The sequence below is a fragment of the Alosa pseudoharengus genome, unplaced genomic scaffold (genome assembly GCF_046254945.1).
Source record: "Alosa pseudoharengus isolate Yale_2024_CS ecotype anadromous, Long Island Sound unplaced genomic scaffold, YU_APseudo_1.1 YU_APseudo_1.1_scf_2, whole genome shotgun sequence".
NCBI lineage: Eukaryota > Metazoa > Chordata > Actinopteri > Clupeiformes > Clupeidae > Alosa > Alosa pseudoharengus.
The window spans coordinates 33,570,479-33,590,738 of record NW_027468663.1 but is presented as its reverse complement, the minus strand read 5'-3'; the positions used below and the strand labels follow the sequence as shown (position 1 = coordinate 33,590,738).

Below are 20,260 nucleotides of genomic sequence, written 5' to 3'. Positions count from 1 at the left end.
AACGTGGGCTTCCCCACATACCGGAAAAGATCGAGTTTAGGGGTGTGCGTGAAGAGAAAGTTGACTGTAGTTACCTAATATTGTACAGTTCAGGGTCAACCTGAATACCCGAGAACAACTCTACATACGAGAAGTTGTTGTGAAGTTACTGTTTTCTGATTTGATCCACCTCACATCGTGGTCATTTTGCTTTCTCCCGGGCTAACGTTAGTTTCCAAGCACGGTAAGTGTTGCGGCTTATTTTAACAGTTTGATCATCAACATTGGTGGAACGAATATCCGTAGATATGTTGTCTGTCACTCGATAATAAATAAAACTAAACGTGTGCATAGAGTTATTTGGTCATCTATAAACACAGGAGAATAAAACTTAAAAAGTTATCCTGACCTGACACACTAGTGTGTAACGTTAACGTAGTGAGCTACCTAGCGGATTTAACGTTGTGAAAAGCTGGCAGAATAAAGCAACTTTGCAGTAACGTTAGCGTCACAATTGTGCGTCGCCCTGATTTGTTTGTATTGAATTAGTAATCGGATTTATTAAATGGTCCATCTGAAATGTATTGGCTCTTAGATGTTTGAAATAAAGAAGATATGCTGTATTGGGGCTGGATATGTTGGGGGGCCCACTTGCAGCGTGATCGCTCAAATGTGCCCCAAAATCCGCGTCACGGTGGTGGACGTCAATGAGTCTCGAATCAAAGCCTGGAACTCAGATGTACTACCTATTTACGAGGTAGGTTAGGCTGCACACACACTAATTCACACAAGTAGAGTTCTCAGCAAGGTGTACTTGTGAGTTTTAAGATGTAGCCTAGCAAATAAGCCCAAGGCTGTGTTATTCATTAGTCACATTTTGTAGTCTTGTGCTTGCTCTCTGTACTGTACTGTTCTCTGTGTAGCCTCAGGTCATACTGAGGTTATGTCTGGTCTCTGTGTCTTTATAGCCAGGCCTCAGTGATGTGGTTTTCTCCTGTAGAGGTAAAAATCTCTTCTTCTCTACCGACATTGATGCTGCCATCAAAGACGCAGACCTGGTGTTCATCTCTGTAAGTCACACGTCTTTGAAGCAGCAGATACCTGCTAAAAAAGAATATGAGTGCTCAATTTATTACAGACACAATTTAAATTGTGACTGCCAGTGTGTAGTAGTAACATATTGAACATTGTACAAAACAGATCCTCTTCATCCAGATTATGCTGTGATTTTGAAGGAACATGCTACATTTTCTTTTAAACATTGTTGACCTTTTAATCTCTCTGTGTTTTAGGTGAACACACCCACTAAGACATATGGCATGGGGAAAGGACGTGCTGCTGACCTGAAGTTCATTGAGGCTTGTGCTAGGCGCATCGTTGAGATGTCCGATGGTTACAAGATTGTCACAGAAAAAAGCACTGTGCCTGTCCGCGCAGCTGAGAGCATCCGGAGGATATTTGATGCCAACACCAAACCCAGTCTCAACCTACAGGTGTGTGTGTGTGTGTGTGTGTGTGTGTATGAGTATATATATACATACAATATATATTGGCATATATATATGGCATATATATATATATATATATATATATGGCATATATATATATATATATATATATATATATATATATATATATATATATATATACATATGTTAGTATGTTTACGAACTTCTGGTCATTCTGTCGCCTCTCTGGCTGTCCAGGTGCTGTCTAACCCAGAGTTTCTTGCGGAGGGGACAGCCGTACGGGACCTAAAAGAGCCAGACCGTGTGCTGATTGGTGGAGATGAAACACCAGAGGGTCAAAGGGCCATCCGGGCATTGTGTGCCGTTTATGAGAACTGGGTCCCCAAAGCTCGTATCATCACCACAAATACCTGGTCATCTGAACTCTCCAAACTGGTGAGGATGCATGCACACCCCCACACCCATACTAAAATAGATCAATTAAGCTATATATATATATATGTATATGTATGTCTGGCGCATGTAAAGAGATATTGACAATAAAGCAGACTTTGACTTTGACTTTGACTATAGGGTTCCATCCCAGCCTGCCAGTCTATCTTGAATGATGTTGACTCCTGTGTTTTTTTTTTCTCTCGTGTCGTAAGGCTGCGAATGCATTCCTTGCACAGCGCATCAGCAGCATAAATTCCATCTCAGCACTGTGTGAGGCAACTGGAGCGGATGTTGAGGAGGTGGCCAAAGCCATCGGCATGGACCAGCGCATTGGCAGCAAGTTCCTGAAAGCCAGTGTGGGTGAGTACAGGTGTCTCACTGACCTAAAAGAGTGTTCAGTGGTACGTCACTGCAAGTGCTCTGTGTCTGAGCTCTGGTTCTGTTGAGTGTCAGAGGCCCCGAAGGTAAAGTCTCAGTTGTTTTTGTTTGTTTCAGGATTTGGAGGGAGTTGTTTCCAGAAAGATGTGCTAAACTTGGTATATCTTTGTGAAGCTTTGAACCTACCTGAGGTTGCATCATATTGGCAACAGGTGTGAAAATACACACACACACACACACACACATACACACGTATACAAATACATGGAGAGATTGTACACATACTTTGCCCTCCATTCAAAATGCTTCATCATCTTTGTAAGTAAGGCGGCACTGTCACAAAGGACAGATTATTCCAGTCTTGGTTGACTTTTGGAGTGTGAGGTTGTTGTGATCACTCTTGATTCTTTTAACCAACTCTTTACTGCAGTCCTCCAGAATGAATCACTCAGTGACTAGGGTGTGGTTTTGCGTGTTAATTTAAGTAGACCCTTCCCTCTGAGTCCATGTCAGGACAAAAGACAAACCTATGAAACTGTGTTTTCTACAAGAATTAGCAAAATGATAAAGTCCATATGTCCTACAAACCTTGTCGTTATTTCAAACAGTAGTTTGTGATTATAAAATGTAAGATTTTTACTAAAGCCATTGGTCATTGTTGTCACAATGCAAGAGCAAAACACAGACAAGACCCTTGACCATTTCAACTTGGTTTTGAATGTGAACACTGTCAGGGTAGACTTTCAGTAGGGATAGTAGAATATCAAGAAAGTGAAAAAGAAACATCCAATGATTGTGGCCCATATGACACTCATTTTTATTTGTTGAAATCCATCATGCCACCAAAAGGCCTACTTAAAGGAACATGTCACCTTTTGGGGAAGCAAGCTTATTTGCTGCCTACCCCAGAGCTGTATAAGAGGATGCATACCCTTCTTTTCTCTGTGCCTGCAATAACCCAGCCTGACACTGTTAGCCTAGCTTAGCATAATTAACTGGAAGTGGGTTACTACTAGCTAGCTAGCTAGCCTATTGCTCTCTTGTAGCTTGTATAGTACTGTTTGAGTTTGTCTCTCATATGCTGGTGTGTTACTTCCTCACATCTTGCAGGTAATTGACATGAATGAATACCAGAGGAGAAGGTTCGCCAGCAGGATCATTGACTGTCTGTTCAACACAGTGACAGGCAAAAAGATCGCCCTGCTTGGCTTCTCCTTCAAAAAGGACACAGGAGATACCAGGTACATGCATAGTCACGATTATCTATCAGAATGTACTTACCCCGTGTGATACACTTTTCTCTGATATTTGAGTTGGTGTGATTGATCATGAGAAGCTAATCAGTCTTACATTTCACCTTGTAATCATTGAACTTTCCCCCTCTGGCTGAACACTCACACCAACCTTTCATCTACTCTCTCTCTCTCACTCACTCACTCAATCACACACACACACACACACACACACGTGCGCGCCTTGGAGCCCCAGAGAATCTAAAGTGCTTAGTCATGTAATAGTGTTGAAACCTCGCACCCATTTTTGCCTTAGGTATAGAGCGGCTGGAGGGGGCATATGCAAGTGCACATGTGGACATTTGTTAAGTTATAAAAGTTGCAGAACTCTCCTTGTGTTGGGAGATGGGACCTTTTTGTTATTGTTCAGATGAAAAGAAAGGTCTTAAAAATATTTTTTTGTGTTTTGAAGAACAATTTATGTCTATTAGACTGCACAGTAACCCAGTTCCTATCATTCTACTATGCATAAACTATTTTATTTGCATTTACCACCCAGACTAATAATCACAGGCACAGATAAATGATACCATGCGGAACATTCAATGAGCTCCCTCAATTGGGATATAAAGTTCTCACTGTGTGTCATTCTGTTAACAGGGAGTCCTCCAGTATCCACATCTCTAAATATCTTATGGATGAGGGAGCAAAACTGCACATCTATGACCCCAAAGTACTCAAGGAGCAGATTATACTGGACCTGTCAGGTGACAAGCCAGAGAGAGGTATGTGTGCTATATGTTGGTGTGGAGGAGATATACTGCCACTGATGGCCAGAGCTGGTGACGTTATTTAATAATTTAATCAGAGCGGGTTGAAGCGGAGCTCAGCGGTTAGTAATCACGGATCTTTGTTTTAATGCGTCTACAGTATCTGAGCTGGTTACAGTGACGACGGACCCCTATGATGCGTGTGCAGGAGCCCATGCTCTGGTCATCTGTACAGAGTGGGACATGTTTAAGGTAATTCCCTCACTGTTCTCAGGACCATATTACACAACACAGAATATGGAAAATGTCTGAAAATGTAAGTGATTGTGTGCTTTGTAGGATCTGGACTATGAGAAGATCTATGTGCGAATGCTGAAGCCAGCATTTCTATTTGATGGACGCAGAGTCTTAGATCACCTGCACCCACGACTCCAGAACCTTGGTTTCCAGGTACAGGCTTTCAACCATACACATGACTATATCAACACCTGAGTGACTGAACAGGCCATTCTGTCAATTTATCCTTTTTACACTATGTTTTTTCTTGTACAATTACCTTTTTTTGCTGTAGTGTAGTTTACTGCTGGACACAGTTAATCTCTAATAAGACATACCTGTCTGTTATGATGTTTCTTCTCAATTGTTCAGTGAACTGGCTGAACCAGGCTGAAAAATGCAGTCAACCAGGCAGTGAACTGGCTAAACTGGCTGAAAAATGTCATTCTCTTCTATACAAGCCCACCCCCCTTCTATAAAAGCTTATCATCCCACACCTTAAACACACTCTCTTTTGAAAACCTATCCCTACATACTTTACACAAAAGGTTACGAGGGCATGGTGCAAGAAAGCACCCCATCTACACCCAGTCCATATTGTGTAATTGAACCCTAGGTATGTCAGGATAGACAGGCAACTACTATTTGATAACTGGTGTGTCATGCTTGCCATACAAAGCTGAGATATCTGCCTATGACAGATTACTGTTGTTGACAGTAATGCTACAATTCGGTAGCCTGGTTATCACCAGACCAAATTGAGATTGTGAGTGGGTCTGGAAAGGCTTCATTGACTTCCAGGGGCATAATAAACAGTGGAATTAAACTTAAATTGGTGCATTAAACTCTTACCTAATCTTTTCAGAAGTGCAGCAATTAAATATTGTAAACAAAGTTTTTTTAAATGCGGTTGTTTACTCAATCTCAAAGAAAAAACATGTCTATATCTGTTTAAACAAGTCGCCATCAGCGTCGCCTTTGGTTGTGTTGAATGTAGTGCCCAATCTGTTATCGTATAAAGCCCGCCCCATGCCGGATAAGCGTTAGTGATTGGTGCCTAGGTTTTTGTAACATTGGAAATGGGGCCCTTTCCGATACTAGTTACTTCGCCCTCTCCCTAGCCACTTTCACTCTGTATGCGCGGTCCATCCGAAACCAATTGCTGTTAAGTGGTAGTGTGTTTTAAACCCTCCAACGCCAAGTAAACAAAGATGGTGACTTATTGAGGGTAGGGCTGCACGATTTGGGGAAAATATCTAATTAATTGATTCAATTCAATATTCCAAATGTCTCTTTAATTTGTGCCACCCCTGATTGGTGAGCACTCCCAGTGCACAACAAGCACAGCGCCACCGGCCGACAGAATTTATGTGCCTCTCACGCAGTACGCACACCCACCAACCAGAGGTGACATAGTCAAGGAGGATGAAATTAATATAAAAGTCAGAAATCTGCCAAACTTAACTGCACGATTATGTGTAGCTTTTACGATTGGGTACAGTTAAGAACAAAATTATTCATACCCCTGACAAATATTGATGTAATGTTGATTTTCTCTTGACCAATATGTTTTTTCTGACTGAAAATGACACTGCCCATGCCAAAAGGTTGTAAGACAATGTGGTAGAAACATGGAATAAAAAAAAAATAGTTTTTATCTTTTTTAACATTTTTATGAAAAATGGCATGTCCAAAATTATTCATACCCTTTTTAAATAATCAATGGAAACATCTTTATTTGCCATCAAAGCTCTCGAAATGGTTCTTATACCTACCAAGCCTCTCCATGTTTCCACAATGATTATAGACTGCACCTTTTTCACTTCAGATCACTTGGTCATCTTGGATGCTGATCATGGATCACTCTTCTCTAAACATGCACAACTCTGCTAAACCTTTATAAGGGCACACCTGGACAAGCATTTAGCTTTCGCTGGAATTTTTTTTGACCCAGGGACATGGCCTGAGATAAAAAAAGAAACATTCAGTTCCAATAACACCATGTCCATTTCAATTATGGGGCTTAGAAAAGTATTCTTTTGGGATGTTTGTCATACAGGGGGACTTGGTGACCTTCTCAAAGTAAAGCAAGAGGCTACACTGAGATTCTGGAGCAAAAGATAAGGCAGTGTGCCAAGAGACCTGCCCCAATAGGCATAATTGGACCATTAAACCATACAATGATCCAAAACATACAGCCAAACAAGGTAAGAAATGGTTAATAGAGAACAATATCAACATTGGCCCAGCCAGAGTCCAGACCTCAACCAGTCAAAAAAGTTAGCACAAGGCCAAAGTGATGACAAATAATCGTTCCTGCCTCAAAACCCAGATTGCTGCTAAAAAGGTGCAGTCTACAATCATTGTGGACACATGGAGAGGCTTGGTAGGTATTATAAGAACCATTTCGAGAGCTTTGATGGCAAATAAAGATGTTTTCATTGATTATTTAAAAAGGGTATGAATAATTTTGGACATGCCATTTTTCATAAAAATGCTTTATTTAATTCTATGTTTCTCCCACATTGTCTTACAAACCTTTGGCATGTGATAGTGTCATTTTCAGTCAGAACAAACGTATTGATAAAGAGAAAATCAGCGTTAAATCAATATTTGCCAGGGGTATGAATAATTTTGTTCTTACTGTAATTGCGTTGGTTGATATTGCGATTGCGATAATTGTGCAGGCCTAATTGAGGATGTGTCAATCAATGCTCCACATCATGGAGAACGCTTCATTCAGATGTTAGTTCCGAGTGAGTACACCTGTAAACAAATCTATGGCTATGCCAGAACCTTTTTCTGCTAGGCAGAATGTAGTCCCAAAGCTCAGTGCGGTAGGCTATTATACGCTATGCGCTAATCGAGGGAACTTAATTTCTCTGAGAGGGATTCCCACCGAGTGCACTCCGTAACCGAGGGGGGGTGGGGGGGGTGGGTAGGGACTAGTTTTAGAAAAAGGCCCAGGGTGTCAATAGCCTCCTTGCCAGACTGACCTGCAGAGCAAATTCAAATTTACTAACAGGTTCGTCTGGGTTCTCCCAGGCTAACAATTTCGAAGCATATCCAATAATGCTACAATTTCGAAGCATAGAGGCCTACAGTCAGGGATGTGTGTCAAACTGAAGAATGCAGGTTATTATTGGTTGGATAAAGGATTCTTTGTTCCCTGGCGAATTATTGTTTCAATGATAGTTCTGTCTGTGATGCAGTTATATATTACTCACTAATCTGTCCATGTCTGTCCGTGTCGCCGTATAAATATTCTGCCTCACCAGAATCTTTCTTTGTCCATTTGTGTGTGTGTGTGTAGATTGAGACAATTGGTAAAAAAGTAACACCATCCCGGATTCCATTCACTCCTCCTGTTGGAATGGGACGCATCACCCTCAATGAACCCCCAGCAAAGAAGGCCAAAGTCTGACATGCTCTACCTGCACGCTGATTGAACGCTCTTGGATATCCACACAACTGTGTATTACAGCTGTTGACTGAAATATTCTGTATAGCTGTACATGAACACACCAGCTAAAAACTCTTTGAATACCTCTTAATCATCTGTCAGCTTCCCAAATTAGCATGTGACCACAGATTTCTGGAGGTCACTGAAACACTGATTTTTTATCACCAGCCTAATCAGTTGGTGTTAGTTAATTAACACATTACTATTCATAAGGAATAGAAACCATGTGTTACGTGTCTGACATTGTAGTTTCTTTTATTATGCCACTTTGGACAGAAGCCAGTCTGTTTTAGTCTACATGTCACTTTTTGGATGTTATGAATCTACAACTGATCATATAGAACACCCTGATGTCTACCTTGTTTGAGAACATCTACGTGTTGTGACAGTGGATGTGTGTTTTTGTTCTTTTCTAATGAAATATTTTATATGGTATGAATTTTGTGAAAATGCACAAATGATTGTAATACTGGACCAATCAGATGAAACATTAAACACGTTGCAGCTTTACTTTTCTGCTCTTAAGTTTATTTTATTCATGTCCATATTCCAGTGTGGTTATAAAATGTACTTACATTTATTCAAATATATTTGTACTTTTATACAAACTCTTCATAAAGCAGTGTGAGTTACACTTCATTTCATCATTTCATACTCTCACTATGAGAGTGTTTATCCAACTTCAGCTAAACTTTCTGTAAATGAAACATGAATCCTTTGAAGGTCTTCACAGTGACACAAGCCTGTGTCTGTCTTAATTCACCTCCTTTGGTCCTTTCCCCAAGATTATGTATGTGTGCTTAAGCAGCTCTAGTGGACACTAAATAGAGGTGTACTGAAAATGGGATGGCTGGACATCTGACTGAGTGTGGAACAAGACGGCCACTTCATTCTGACGTGGCAGCCTTCCTCTTTTCTAGAAGATTCTTCAGGAAGAATTCACCTAGAATACAGAAGAGTTATGAATTAGAACAGGAGTTCATTTTTTTGATTGGCTTATGGTAGGTGTTTGACATCATTAGACAAATTCAAGGTTAAGTTAAAGAAGTCATGATAATCATAATCATCATGTTTTTGCTTCATACCTGCTTTATATGAAGAGCGTACAAGTGGACCACTAGCTGTGTAGACAAAGCCCATTTCCTTCCCAACCTTTTCCCAGTGAGCAAAGCGCTCTGGAGTGACATATTCCTCCACCTATACACACACAGACACAGATAAACATGTAATTATAGTTTCATTACATCTCAGGCAAATGCATACATGTAGATGGCAAGACTTTGTTTGAAGCTGAGACCAAGACTGACCTTCAGGTGACGTTTAGTTGGCTGCATGTACTGACCCAGAGTCAGACAATCTACTCCACTGTCGCGCAACTCTGAAACAAGCAAGTAAACACATCATTCTGAGTGAGTCACAGACACTGGTTAGATTTTAATAATACAGAGCATATTTTCCTTCTTCCCCAGTATTGCAAGTCATATTGGGATGTCTAGGCCCAGATGCATGGTCATGGACATAAATTTAGCCTGTGTTTGTGTTCCTTCTGTTCTACCTTTCATGGTTGCGTGTATCTGTGCCTCAGTCTCTCCGAGGCCCAACATGATGGAGGTCTTTGTGAGGATAGAGGGGTTCACTGCTTTGGCATGACGCAGGACAGCCAGAGACTGGTCAATGTTGGCCCGAGGGTCACGTACATGCCTTAAGCCAAAAGAGGAAGAGGAAGTCTCACACACACACAAAACGGCAAGCTTCAATAGCACATAACACTTATATTTAGTCATACAAACGTGCATTTATCCTATCCTGTTAAGGCTTAGTAAAAGTGGAGGTAGAAATAAGAATGTTGTGAATTGTTACTTTTGTGAAACCCGACATAACTAATCACCAACCACAAGTCAAAGTGTGGGCGAGGTTCCGCCCCCTGCTGTTGAGAAATCATACTACACCCAAAAACAAAGCAGGACTTTGACCTCATGGACACAGAAGGCCCAAAAAACGCCCCCTTGTGGAGGCTGAGTATTGTCCTGTTGTAGCAGAAATGACATCATTTTATTTCAAAGGAAAAAGTAACAAAAATAAAAGTCCCTATTTTCTTACACTTCTACACCTTGTGGGTCTGAACATATATTGTGTCTAAAGTAGGCCATGCTGACAATTCATTCAATTCAGTAAATTCACTTTCAGTACGATAGCTTTCATACAATAGCTTTTCCTCATGACCTGAGGATGAGTACACCAGGTTCTGTGTATATAGTCCTTGTGGAATTATCCGAATCACCACACCAACCACCATGCGTGAGAATAAACTGGGAGCATAAAAAAAATAATTGATGGATGTGGAGCACTCTAGTCAGTGGAATTCTAGTTTGAGATTAAACTAGTTTTCCTGTTTACTCTGACCGGGTATATCTATGACCTATGAGGTCATTGCATGTATGACAAGTTAGAATGGTAGCCGTGTTAGCTTGTAAATCCCCTTAAAATGTGTGAACCGAGATAGATTTCAGACATTGTAGACATGTGTAGGTGTACCTCTGTAACTCTCGCACTGTCTCCACATTATGGGCGTACACATCCAGCCCTGACAGGGCCAGCTTCTCCACTGCACTCAAGTCACCGCGGAAATCAGGAGTTAAGCATTCTACCAACATGCTCGGGCTCCTGCCAGAACAACAGACCATGAGTTAAAAAGAATACAATGAATATAGATGACCTAACCAACATTTGTATGGCTGTTCTGACTACTTCAACTATTCACGGTCACCTGGATGACTTCAAAAGGTCGCTCGGCTCGGGTCCTTTGCTTCTCACACTTACATTTATTCATTACACTTATTCTTCTAGCTAAGAGTGCTTATGTAATGTACCCCTTACCTCTGCTTCAGGTTTATCACTGTTTGGGCAAAATGTTCTGCACCTCCGTCAGGTATGTCTGTGACACACAAACACAAAATTCACCTTTGAATTATTTGCCTCATGCTGCCTGACTTTGCTGGGACTGTAGTCACACATTCAACAGAAAACATATTCTGATCCAGATTTTCCAAACTGCCACTGTGTGAGATGTGGGGAATAGTTTAGGTGATGAACAAGTGGCTTAGTTTGAGATCTGCCTCTAAAATATCACTGCTGTTGGGGAGGTCAAGAATTATGCTAAATTTGGATCTATTACATCAGAATACTGTACTTGTATGTGAATGATAAGCAAAATAATCCAAAAGCCATTGGGTTATGGATAACTTTCCTATTGCTGTGATGTTGTGTGATTTACTGTTGCTCTTTGACATGAGGTAAAAGATAATCCACTGACTTCTAGTGTAATTCCAGTCTCTATTTTAGCTAAACCCTAGCCTCGTTGACACCAGACCCTTCTCAAGTGAGAGTGGGTCTGCAACTTAACTGACTTACGACTTCCAGCAGGGGCGTAACTAGCAGTGAAATTAAACTTAAATTGGTCCGTTACACTCTTACCAAATTGTTTTTGAAGTGTAGAAATCTTATAAGCAACGGTTTTAAATGCAGTTGTTTACTTAATTCCAAAGAAATTAGGTCTATGCCCGATTGGCGATTAGTACCGGTATGTGTGTGCCCGTGTTTTAAGGACATTGGAAATTTTCAATTTAATTTTTCAATTTAATTTTACTTATAGAGCGCCAAAACATTACATATGTCTCATGGCGCTTTACAGAGTGTAAGACAATCAGAGAAAAGAAAAGAAGGGCCATGGGTAACAGGGGCGAGGAAAAACTCTCTAGAATTGGAGATACACATAGGAAGAAAGCTTGTGCAGATCCACAACTCTAGGGCCTGACCCATCTGCCTAGGGTGGAAATGGAAAAAGGAAATGGGCTTCAAGTTCGTATGGGTATTCCCAGGCTAGCTAAACCCTATTTTAGAACAAAACCCTATCTTAGAACAAAACCTAGAATTCAACATGGGGAGAAAAACAGGTGAATGCCTCTCTTGTCTTACCATCCCGGTCCACTGAGGTCAAGACTACATAGTCCAGCCCCCAGGCAGAAATGGCTTTTGCAGTATTCTCTGGCTCATTGGGATCCAGTGGTGGAGGCTTGCGTGCCGTTTTTACAGAACAGAAACGGCATCCACGTGTGCATGTGTCCCCCATCAACTGAAGACGGAGAGAGAGGAACTGAGTGTCACAGAGCAACTTAAGAGAAGGAAATATAGCCTCTAAATGTAGAGATTATTTCTGTGTAATAAGTGCTAACTCTGTATTATCAAGTAGTAGATCCGTTTCCACACTGTGGCATGCAGTACGAGTGTATTAAGAATGTATTAAGAGTTGTCCCATAATATTTTACTGACCATGATTGTGGCAGTAGCTGTAGCATACTCTCCTCCTCCCCAGCACTCTCCGATGTTTGGACATCTCGCCTCCTCACAGACCTGCACACACACACACACACACACACACACACACACACACACACACACACACACAGAATGACATTAAGTAGGTAAAGTGTCAACACAGAGCAGTGGATGCCTCCAAAAACAAAGACCTCCAAACAAAACGTAACCATTTTTTCACTTGGCAGAAAGACGTTGCCTGTATCTTCCACTCTGTGTCTTACCGTATGCAAATTCAGGTCCCTCAGTGTGTTCTTGAGTCGGTTGTAGTTTTTGCCAATAGGAATCTCAGTCTTTAGCCAGGGGGGCAGTCGCAGCCTAGTAGACAAGCATAATATTAAATCACACACAGGACCAGCAGCATGTATAACAGCCCCAAGTCAATGGGGGGTCATAGAGACAATTGCTTCAGGGTCTTCATAACTTGTCAGTCACTGTCTCTAAGCACGTCAACAGCAGAGGAATTCATCTGCATGATGCTTGCTGATGCCACGAGGCCTTATCTGAAGAATCCGTGCTCAAGGGTCGAAACATTCTGGACTGATTTGGTGTTCGCTAATGCACAAGAGGTCACTGACTTATTCCTTTAAATCTGGAATAGTATCGAAAATACCGTTTTAAAGCTCAACCGTCTCAATACCATTGACTGTCCACTACTGAACGTTAAAGACTTAGCTCACCTATCTCCTTTCTGGCGCTTCAAGTTGCCACGGTATTCCTCCCATTGGGTCTTGTCTGACAGATCACCCGAAATGAAGTCTTGCAGATCAGGCCCATCCGCAGTTAACGGTAACTCCTTCTTGCGATCTTTCGGCAAGGGAGACACCTTCGTGGCCGTACTCAAGCCACTGGCGTAAACCTGTGGTCAGTAAAGCAATCAAACCAATTGGAATCACGAGACTTGCTTATTATTCAAGTAACCATCGAATGAGAAAAGTCATCGTCTTTTCAGCAGTGTCAACCAACAGTGTTGAAAATGTCGTTGCCTCTTACTAGCTGCTAGTTGAATACACTGACTGTCAGAATTGCACTCTACAACTGGCCTAAAGATTGGCTAAGCGTTAGTTAACGTGCAGCAGCTGACCTGGAGAGAAACGTTAGTTAGTTGACGTTGACTTTAGCATAACATAACGCAGTTGGTCATGAACATTATTAGAACGATCACACACTGAAGAGAAACTTACATGTGAGGCATCGATACATCTAGACTGGAGAAAAAGATGATTACATGTGAAACGACCAGCGACAACACAACTTTGCTTTAACAACGCCATGACTTTAGCCCCCAAACCTTCCCTACGTCAATGACAACACGTATCGTCAGTTGATTGCTTCGCCCTGTCAGACGACAATAATTTCAACATTTTCAAAAACGTTCATTTGGAAATATTTGGATACAACTGTTATACATAAAAACAAACTATATATGTTTCAAATATGTTCTCCAAAAACAACTGTAGAGGATCTAAACATGTTTTGCTTAATTGTTTAGGACGGTAATCACTTTGTCTTCCCTGCCGCACAAAGTGACGTAAATAATCGGGGACTCTACATTTGTGTGGTGACGTCCTTCCTCCTTCCTTTCCTCCTTTATCGGCGAGGTAAGAACATGGCGCACTCTGTCTGGTTACAATTTGAATCTACAGTAATCTGCACTCTGTAACCATCCTTAGAAATAAACAGTCCCTATACATGTGTTATTAAAGTTATTATCTTAGAAGACTCCGATATTGTGTTAAAATTGCTCGATGTAACCCCGGAAAGTAGGGGTTAGTGATATGGTGTTGTTAGCATCCATTCCTTGAAGCTTGGGCTAACATTTAGCTAAATTAATATAGTGTGAGACTATGAAGTATGCTGCATAGTTTACATGACCAATTTGTCTTATTGGATAAGTTTGGAAGGCCGTGTTATATATGTTTTGCCAGCTCGACATGGCTACGTTGTCGAGAATTTGTTAATGTTCGTCTCATGCAGAATGCTAACTTGCGTCTGAGCTTACATACCGGTAGAAACTTAAAAGTTAGCAGATGTCTGCGGAGGTTGTCAGTTTTGTTAACAAGTAACGTAAATAAATGTCTTATAGAGAGCAACATTTCTGTTTTACAGAATGAAGACCATTCTCAGTAACCAGTCGGTCGACATCCCCAGCAACGGTAAAGATGTGATGAACTTGTTTGATAAACAGTGTTTGTCGTTTGATTAACGTGTTTGATAACAGTATGTTGGGGATCTACTTTTGCATGTTTGTCTGTTGCTTTTGGTCCTGATGTGATGTTTTGTATTATTTCACAGTTGAAGTTGCACTCAAGGGGCGGACTGTCATTGTCAAGGGCCCCAGAGGTACCCTGCGCAGGGAGTTCAACCACATTAACCTGGAACTCAGTCTCCTTGGCAAGAAAACGAAGAAGGTGAGTTGGTATGGCTAAGATTTGTGTGATGCTCACTAGATGTCTAGTGATGAGACGAGCTGTTTTAAGATTTTGCAAAGGACAGTGTTGAGATGCTTAACACATTCCATGGATGTGTGTCTTAGCTCCGTGTGGACAAATGGTGGGGTAACAGGAAGGAGCTGGCCACAGTGCGCACCATCTGCAGCCATGTCCAGAACATGATCAAGGGAGTGACCCTGGTAAGTGAGACAATGCATTTCAATGTTTTATGTGTAGACTTTTTAAGTATTTTGTATATAGACTCCCTGTTTTAATGTTAATGGCTGAATTGGTGTTGGAACTGTGTGTGTGTGTGTGTGTGTGTGTTGAAGGTGGATGTTTATGTTCAGCAATATAAGCCCAGTGTTTATTGTAGGGGTTCCGGTACAAGATGCGCTCGGTATATGCCCATTTCCCCATCAACGTGGTGATTCAGGAGAGTGGATCTCTGGTGGAGATCAGGAACTTCCTTGGGGAGAAGTACATCAGACGAGTTCGCATGAGGCAGGGTAAGTCTGCATGATCATGAGGCTGTTGTGTCCACGCTTCAGTGGATTCTCTCTCAAAAGCATTCATTGTCATTCCTTTTATGTCTGTGTGACCAGCCGTCAGGGGACCTTTTACAAAGAGGTTCATCTAATTCTTTGTGTGAGGTCCTGTGGTATGTGTGTCCTACAGCTTGTGCACTTTTGTTTTTAAATGAGTTCTGATGGAAGCTTGTAGAATTAAATTGTCTTGCACATGGACCATTCCATAGGAGGATTTCTCAGAGCATTTCTCATTCTTTCTCAGGGCTAGTTTGCTCTTGGAGCCCTCTGTCTAATTTCCCATTTTCCAGCTATGTATCGTTGACTTATCAGTGTCTGAAATCCCATATTGTCCACAGCTTGGGAAGGCACTGTTTCTAGCTTTATTGAATGGAACCACCTCAGACACCTTTTTTTTTTTAATTTTTATTCTGCTTTGATTGTATTTTTTGACTGATGTAAATATTTGGTCCGTGGTTAACTGCTTACAATTTGGGACCTTGTTAGATACAGATATCTGTGTGATTGTACCAATCTGGGTGAATCACTCTTAGTGTTTGGATGCCTCCTTTTAAGGTTGTTGAGATTAGTCCTTTTACCTCCAGAGGTGCTGACCATTGCCTGACAAGTTTACAGATAACTTTGCTTTGACAGATGCTTGAATGTATCCATCTTATGCACCACTGCATTATTATGTTAAGCACTTATCCAAGTAATCAAAAACACCTTGCATGCAGATTGAGATTTAGAAGTTGTAGAATTTGAGTGAGTTTCATGCAATTGGTGGTGCAGTGCTTGTATAAGAGGGATATGCCTCAACCAAACTGGCCAGCTGATCTTGTACTTTTAAGGGTTCATCCCTGGTCTTGTGAGGCCCTTTACTTATGGCCCTGAAATGAACTGGAATTCTGAAAAAATGTAACGCCTCAGCGATGGTGGATTTAACTTCTGTTCAAAATCTTCCATCTTCTAGGAGTGGCATGCACACTCTCTCAAGCCCAGAAAGACGAGCTTGTTCTGGAGGGCAATGATATTGAGCTGGTATCAAACTCCGGTGAGTCTTACTTGCACACAAATACTACACTGTATTGGTGAAACCAAAATCTGCGTGAAGGGGTCTGTCTACAGCACGCTAGACCTCCCAACACTGCTAGAACTGTTAAGTGATTAAAGAAGATGTCCTGGGCCAGACTCATTCTCCCATCTCTCATCCGTCCCCCTGTCTGGCTCTTGTTAAACTGGTATCCAAAATGGGAAATAAACATTCTACTAGACTTACACCATATTTGTGGACATAACAATGTACTTACTGTGCAAACTATTATATTAATGAGTATGCTCATGATGCAGTTTTTTATATTCCAACTAAAAATGTCCTGTATCACAGTGTCTTTAACTTTAATCCCCTCTGACCATTAACTTGGATGTGTTAGATGGTCTTGGGTGGGTATGGGTAATCTAATTGGTTAACCAGTAGAGTTGACTGTTAACTGTGTGGTAACAGACTGGGTGGTTAACCAGTAGAGTGTGTGTGTTTCAGCGGCTCTAATTCAACAGGCTACTACAGTGAAGAACAAAGACATCAGGAAATTCCTGGACGGAATTTACGTTTCGGAGAAGGGCACAGTAGTGGAGGCTGAGCAATAAGCCTTCTGAGGTTAGAACGGTCTCACCGTGAGGACCATAGGGTCGCCCACTCGTTTTTGGGCTGGCTTTTCTTAAGCGCTTTTTTGTCATCTACATTTTCTTTTTCTTTTTTTGTCTGCTTTGTCTTTCCCTCATTTTGTTTCTCATTTTGTTTTTCCTACATTGATTAATTGTTTCCTTTGATGCAAGATCTTCCTGCTATGGTGGGATTTCTACCTATGGCAATTCTCTACTTTTTTGATGTCTACATGCACGCTCTTTTTTTTTGTGTGTGTCCTTTTTTACGTGTTACTAACTTGCATGCATGCAGCACCTGTACTTCACTCTTCCGGCCTTCATAACATAACATCTCTTTCAGCTCTGACTTGATTGTCTACAGTGTTTGTCATATTTTTATCCTACACAGCTCATTTTTTGAATTCTTTTTGATTTCAATCATGTTTCTTTTTGGTCTCTCACAGCTGCATTGATCCAGCAGGCAACTACTGTGCGGAAAAAAGACATCCGGAAGTTTCTGGACGGCATCTATGTCAGCGAGAAGACCACCGTTGTGGAGGTGCCAGAGGACTAATGTGGAATTCAGAAATAAAATTGTTTTTCAGTCTCCCACTCGGTGTCCTGTTGACGTTTCTGGCTGTATTGCCCGATAACCACATGTTGCCTAGAAAGCTTTCCTAAGCTCTTTGGAAGATTTGGGGAAGTTTTGGATATTGTATTGGCAGGTTCTGATGTGATGAAGTGATTACTGTTTGTTACGTTCAATCACTCATTTTAAAAAAAAGTTTAATTTTTGAAACGAGCAGAGCTAGTCTGCGCCAATTTTTTTTTGCATTTTTATAAGCGATGATCCTGAAACTCCCTGGTCATAGATGTAGAACAAATTGAGATTAAGTGCAGTCCTTGATTATGATGAATAGGAACAATAGAGGGATTCGACTTCATGTAGCCACTTGCAGCTGTCTTAAGATGACTGCATAACGTGATAATTTCTGAGATTCTGATATGTTTTCAATCCGGAATTGTGCATACGTCAAATCACGTTGGGTAGTCAGCTTAAGACGTCCAGGTGGCTACATGAAGTCCAATCCTAATCAATGGGAAGGGGGGCATGAGGAGACCTTGCTTTAAGGCTTTGCATCTATTTATTTCAAAAAAAAATAGCATGTTTAGATGAGTTATTGTTCATGTGAGCTATTTTCATCTTCATATGATTCCTCTCTGCACTTGAAGCAGAAGAATCTTGAGACAGCCTTGGACCGGTGGAATCGTCTATTGTCAGTGGACAACTCCAGAACACCTGTATAGCCACAGAATAGTGTAGCATTTAATTGTGCATAGTAATAGCGAGTGCCATGCTACAACCGTTATTTAGAATAAATGACTACTGTTAAGCCATGTCTGTATTCCAAAAAAACATACCTTCAGGACCTATTTTGGTTTTTGTCTGTAGAATAAATAACAAAATCAGGGTCAGTGTAAATATCGGGTAAGGGTAAAAAATAGTATATCTGTCCTTACTGTTTTGATATAAGGACACTTATACAATTGTATTTATTCATTCCCTTTGTGAGTACAGTTACAGATAATGATGTTTCCCCATATTTTTGTATTAATATTCTCAATCTCAGTTGCTGATTTGAATGTGTTTACATTAGGAAGAATGGGACTAGAAATAATTTACCCCTTTATAGAGACCGTTTTCACATTTCAGTCTTTTCTCTTGCATATCCGCAGTATCCTTCATGGACTGAAAAGACAAAGGGAGGGGCATCCAGTTTAAACATGTTCTTGACAAACAATCTTTGAATTGTCACCATTGATTGTTAAATGTTCTTTCTAGTTTTGGGGGGGGGGGGACTTGTAATACAACATTATTATTAAGCCCATACAACATTATTAATAAAGCTTTACTTGGTAATAAGGAAATAAAATGTCAAATATAACATCCAATTATAATACTTAAAATAAATACTGTAGAACAATCAGAAACCTTGCCAGTTAATTAGATTAGATTGGATTAAGTTTTGTTTTTTGGCAAATTCTCACCTCAGATGATTTTTGTTGATGGGCTCTTAAAGAGTGGTCACTGGACAACTGTTTGGTGCTGATGTCCTGGCTCCCTATAGACTGTGTGTCCTCTGCCACAGCATCCAATGCATCACTGTCTGAGCTGGGGCTGGCTTGGCTCCTGTGAGAGGTGGAGTTTGAGTGAGATGGGTCACCGCTGGAGCAGGCCCTACCTGGAAGTTCATCAGAAGCCCAGCAAATACTGGGCCCGGTGAGACTGGACAGCTCACAGGGAGCCTGACTGCTCTCTTCCGGTGGATGACCATAATCAGATCCCTCAGTCAACTCGACTGTCTCTGCTGAGCTGAGGTTGGGCTCAGCTGTTTTACAGCCAGGAGGTACACACATTGAAGTACAGCTGCTGAGGCTCTGCGCTGAGTTTCCACTGACTGAGTTGTGGTCTAAGCAAAATCCACTCAGTGATGTCTGCTCAGATATCACGGTGTGCGAACGCTCATCACAGTCTCTGCCCTCTGAGACTGGGTAAGTAGGGTGTTGGTAAACTGATCCGTTTTCGTTTTTGCATAGCATCAAGAGGCCAGAGTCGGTCTCTAAAGACTGAGTGCTGAGAGTTGTGACAGATTCTAGTCCCTCTGATGTGCAAGGGCTCCTGCTGGCAGACAGAGTCCCACTCATCTGGAGTGAGGACATGAACTCCTCCAGGTGGTCATCATAGACAATGGGCTCTTCCTGGTCAGCCTCAGCTGCACTGTCCTCAGATGTTAAATCTATAAAATACAATTTTCAGTACCAATACCAAGTTCCTTTGCAATGAAATAAAGAGTTAAATATGTGTAGTCTAAATATGCTAAATTAATTTGTAAAAGATATGTTCTCCAATGCTACCTTTGGCTCTCTGCTGAGTTTCAGAGATGGGAGAGAGTGTGTCAGCCACCCTGCTGATCAACACCTCAGACAAGGCCTCCAGTGCGGCCTCCTCTTCTGAGAGCACGGTGCTGGACACACCTGGCCTGCTTCGAAGAGTCCACTCCATAGAGCTACTGCAAGGTACTTTGTGGGGCAATCCTAAGAATGACTCTAGGAGATTCTTGACAGCGTATACAATGAAGTTGAAAAGCAGGTCAGAAAGGAACTCAAGATTCCTTTTAGCCGCCAAATCTGGAGTCATCATTGCCCACCAGCTTTGGGATATGTATATGCTTCCCAAGTGAGAATTCAGAAGCATCCGATAAATGTGCTGGACCAGCTCA

At 41.4% G+C, this 20,260-nt stretch overlaps 3 protein-coding genes across 3 annotated transcripts; 2 read left to right on the top strand and 1 right to left on the bottom strand.

The window, feature by feature from the left end:
* Positions 1-17: 17 nt before the first annotated feature.
* Positions 18-8,512, top strand: ugdh (UDP-glucose 6-dehydrogenase). Its single transcript, XM_076294703.1, has 12 exons — positions 18-223; positions 575-736; positions 948-1,049; positions 1,272-1,472; positions 1,686-1,883; positions 2,096-2,243; positions 2,379-2,473; positions 3,372-3,502; positions 4,154-4,278; positions 4,424-4,515; positions 4,603-4,713; positions 7,853-8,512. The coding sequence occupies exons 2-12, from the start codon at positions 575-577 to the stop codon at positions 7,961-7,963; spliced, it is 1,476 nt and encodes a 491-aa protein (XP_076150818.1). The 5' UTR covers positions 18-223; the 3' UTR covers positions 7,964-8,512.
* A 17-nt stretch (positions 8,513-8,529) lies between these two features.
* Positions 8,530-13,877, bottom strand: lias (lipoic acid synthetase). Its single transcript, XM_076294704.1, has 11 exons — positions 13,561-13,877; positions 13,057-13,235; positions 12,601-12,694; positions 12,332-12,412; positions 11,978-12,134; positions 10,880-10,937; positions 10,538-10,666; positions 9,558-9,703; positions 9,310-9,380; positions 9,088-9,199; positions 8,530-8,945 (listed from the first exon to the last, which is right to left on the bottom strand). Exons 1-11 carry the CDS (start codon positions 13,648-13,650, stop codon positions 8,890-8,892), a joined length of 1,173 nt encoding a protein of 390 aa, XP_076150819.1. The 5' UTR covers positions 13,651-13,877; the 3' UTR covers positions 8,530-8,889.
* A 565-nt stretch (positions 13,878-14,442) lies between these two features.
* rpl9 (ribosomal protein L9) lies at positions 14,443-17,591 on the top strand. Its single transcript, XM_076294705.1, has 7 exons — positions 14,443-14,532; positions 14,672-14,787; positions 14,913-15,008; positions 15,185-15,317; positions 16,309-16,389; positions 16,876-16,992; positions 17,444-17,591. The coding sequence occupies exons 1-6, from the start codon at positions 14,487-14,489 to the stop codon at positions 16,980-16,982; spliced, it is 579 nt and encodes a 192-aa protein (XP_076150820.1). The 5' UTR covers positions 14,443-14,486; the 3' UTR covers positions 16,983-16,992; positions 17,444-17,591.
* Positions 17,592-20,260: the final 2,669 nt, after the last annotated feature.